The sequence below is a fragment of the Geospiza fortis genome, unplaced genomic scaffold (assembly GCF_000277835.1).
Source record: "Geospiza fortis unplaced genomic scaffold, GeoFor_1.0 scaffold58, whole genome shotgun sequence".
Lineage (NCBI taxonomy): Eukaryota > Metazoa > Chordata > Aves > Passeriformes > Thraupidae > Geospiza > Geospiza fortis.
In genome coordinates, this window is record NW_005054359.1 from 1,319,944 (window position 1) to 1,323,233 (window position 3,290).

At 38.7% G+C, this 3,290-nt stretch overlaps 1 protein-coding gene across 1 annotated transcript in view; it reads right to left on the reverse strand.

Moving 5' to 3' along the window:
• CUNH5orf22 (chromosome unknown C5orf22 homolog) overlaps window positions 1–3,290 on the reverse strand; it is a 12,798-nt gene that overhangs the window by 7,377 nt on the left and 2,131 nt on the right. Inside the window, exons 2-3 of the mRNA XM_005423862.3 lie at window positions 2,808–2,953; window positions 845–994 (exon numbers count right to left, since the gene is read on the reverse strand). Of these exons, the coding sequence (XP_005423919.2) occupies window positions 845–994; window positions 2,808–2,848 (191 nt within the window). The 5' untranslated portion in view covers window positions 2,849–2,953. The remainder of the gene's footprint in view (window positions 1–844; window positions 995–2,807; window positions 2,954–3,290) is intronic.

Below are 3,290 nucleotides of genomic sequence, written 5' to 3' on the forward strand. Positions count from 1 at the left end.
GAAGAAAATGTACCCAACTGTCTTCAAAAGGAAGTCTGAAAAGTTGTTTTCATGCCTGCTAAGGCCACCAGTGAGAGAGCTGTTTGACCATCGTGAATTATTCCTATATATTGGCTAAATGATTAAATGTAACAGAGAGCACTAGCTTTAAAAAAAAAAATAATTTAGGTTCCCTTTAGGCTTCAGATTCAGAATTGTGGAGCTTTAAGTGTATTATTTAAGGTGTTAAAACAAAGCATTTCTCTGCTGTTTTCTGTTAAACTTGCTTCAAAAGATTTATTTTGCAATGCTCACAAGAGACATGATTTGCAAATATCCCCTAAAGCTGCACAAAATCACAACATTGTGAATATGGTGAATGCAAAATTATTATGGACTGCATCCTGCAGAATGATGAGGGGCTCTGATTCAAACTTGAATCACAGAATAATTAAGATTCCAAGAGACAACTGGAAGTTTCTAGTCAATCATCTGATCAAAGCAGAACTGACTTCAAAGCTAGGTGAGGCTGCTCAGGTGAATTGTCCTTTATCGAATGATGGAGAATTCCCTACCTGAGTGCCTGTTTCAGTGCTTAACTAGATCAACTTCAAAAAACCAAAAAAACTCCAAACAAACAAAAAAAACCCACTCCACACTAGAAAAACAGTCATGGCTGATATGAAATAACAATTTTACTAGTTAGACCAAAGACTAAGTTGATACAAGAGTAACTACATTAGCTTCTAAGGAAATTATAAATACTAATTAAATGTTCATCTTTATCAAAGAAAACAAAAAAATTCCAATGAGAAGTTATAGAGATGGCTTTTATATTACTAGTATATGTCAGCAGACAATTTACCTGATTGTTGTTGTTGATGCATCTTTCCCAACTAGAAAACTGTGTTTCCCTTCCGAGATCTGCTGAGCCCAGCGTGGGTGAAGCCACACTACTTGAGAAATATGGCCAGCATAAACAGCAGGCATAATCCAGTTTTCAATACTTAATTCACTGTAATCAGTAGAGAAAGACAGAAGACAGCAATGTTACTTTCCCTATAAATAAAAATAGTCAAGAACACCACAAACATCTTACACATCTTGAAGGCCTAGTACTCCATGTAAGGGTAACATTCAACAGAGAAAGAAAAAGACAGAAATCTTTATTCATAAGACAAACCAAGAATGTCTGTAGTAGGTATAAAAAAGTTCGGACATAGAGTGGAATTGGCTTCACTCTTAGCATGGCACTTTGATTATAAAATCCTTAGTGGTGGACCTGGCAGTGTTAGGTTAATGGCTGGACTCGATAATCTTAGGGGCCTTTTCAACCTTACTGATTCTGCGGTTCTACACCCTTTGTCTCTTGATATATCAGAGAGAGGAAAGTGCAAGGAACATCATCAACATTGTTGTAAACAACTTCAAACTGACCTCATGGAAGTGTTTTATTGTAAACTGCTCCAAATGTATTTTAAATATCATCCCAATAATTAAAGTGAGTCAATCCACATCCACAGGATTAGCATCTTCCCTCATTATCAAGACCCTATTTTTTAGGTGTATGCTGCCAACTGTATCTTGGGCTGCAGCAAAAGAAGCATGATGAGCAGGTCACAGGAGGGGATTCTTCCCCCCTTTTCTTTTCTTGTAAAACCACACACCTGGAGTGCTGCATCCAGGTCTGAGCCCCCCACATAACAATTACATGGTCCAGAGAAGGCCACCAAGATGACCAGAGGGCTGGAATACCTTTCCTCTGAGGACAGGTTGAGCGAGTTGGGGTTGTTCAGCCTGGAGGCTGCACAGAGACCTTATAGTACCTTCCAATACCTCAAAAAAGGGACTGCAAGAAAGCTGGAGTGGGACTTTTTACAAGGGCATGCAGTGATAGGACAGGGGTTTACACTGAAAGAGCGTGTGTTTAGATTAGATATGAGGAAGAAATTCTTCACTCTGAGTGTGGTGAGACACACCACACGGGCTGTCCAAGCAGTTGTAGGTGACCCATGGCCAGCAGCGTTCAAGGCCAGGTGGGATGGGGACCTAAGCAACCTGGTCTAGTGGAAATGTCCCTGCCCATGGAAGGGGAGTTGGAACTAGATGATCTTTAAGGTTCCATCCAACCCAAAGCATTCAATGATTTTGTGATAGAGTCCACAAAACCTTTTAGTCATCCAATAAAGAGAACAAAATATTGACACTGGCTAAGGTGATTCAAGTATACCAAATGCATCAGCTTGTAATTGCTGTAAATCACCATAACACTGAAGCAAACAGTATTTTAAATACTGTTTACTTATTTTAAAATAAGTATTTATTTATTTTAAAACAAGAAGAGCAGAGATCATAGCGGCTTATTACCTACCTACCTTAGGTGGGGGAAAATAGTGTTCTTTATGATTGCAATAGGAACATCTTGTTCTACTTCACATATTCAGCATACCCACAAAGGATGTGCTATTTCAATCTCAAAGTTAGTTTTTCAGTGTGGTGAGAGAACTGTTGCTGCTGTTTTATAACTACAGATTTTCAGACAAAGCATCCATGCAGAGTGCTTTCCTGTTACCCAGAGGAACCACTTGGGATCATACACTACTGAGTCCATACACAAAGCAAACTCATACATCTTAAATTGCCTGATATGCAAGGAAACTTTTGCCATTAAAAATAAAGTTTCAGCAAAAGTGAAAAAAAAAGAAGATACAACTTGAATTTGACTTATATCTTTTTGTTCATCCTTCCTATGCAGTCATAGCAATATTCACTGTGAATCAAAGGCAGCAAGAATTAAAGTCTACTCTGATGCAGTACCCAGGACATACCTAAAAAGCGCTTCTTTGTCAAACACGGTGTCTGCAGGCATATTCACGGGAATAAGAAGGTCTGGATGGGAATCAAGATGAACAAAACTGATGTTACTGTCAGGAAGATGCTTTGAACCAATGGCACGATAGATGAAAGGCAGCACCTAAAGCAACAAAAACAAAAACATTTTAATGATAGCCAGTGGGCTGAAAAATGCAACAGCTTTAGCAAAGCCACCAGTACCACTTTTATTCCTTTAGAATTTGGATTAGAGGGAGGAGGAGACAGAATACAATACAAAGGGGAAATAACTCCAGTGGCAAGACAACTCAAGAACAGTAATCACTATAAGCCCAAGCGTTCTAGATGAAAAACCACTGAAGAGTCACAGCTTTACACCCTTTTCCTTCCTTATAGGAAGTTTTGTTTGCAGCAGCTCTTCTCACTAGCCATTCAACTCAATTCTTAGATGTTTGAGGGTTTTTTTCCATTTACAAATA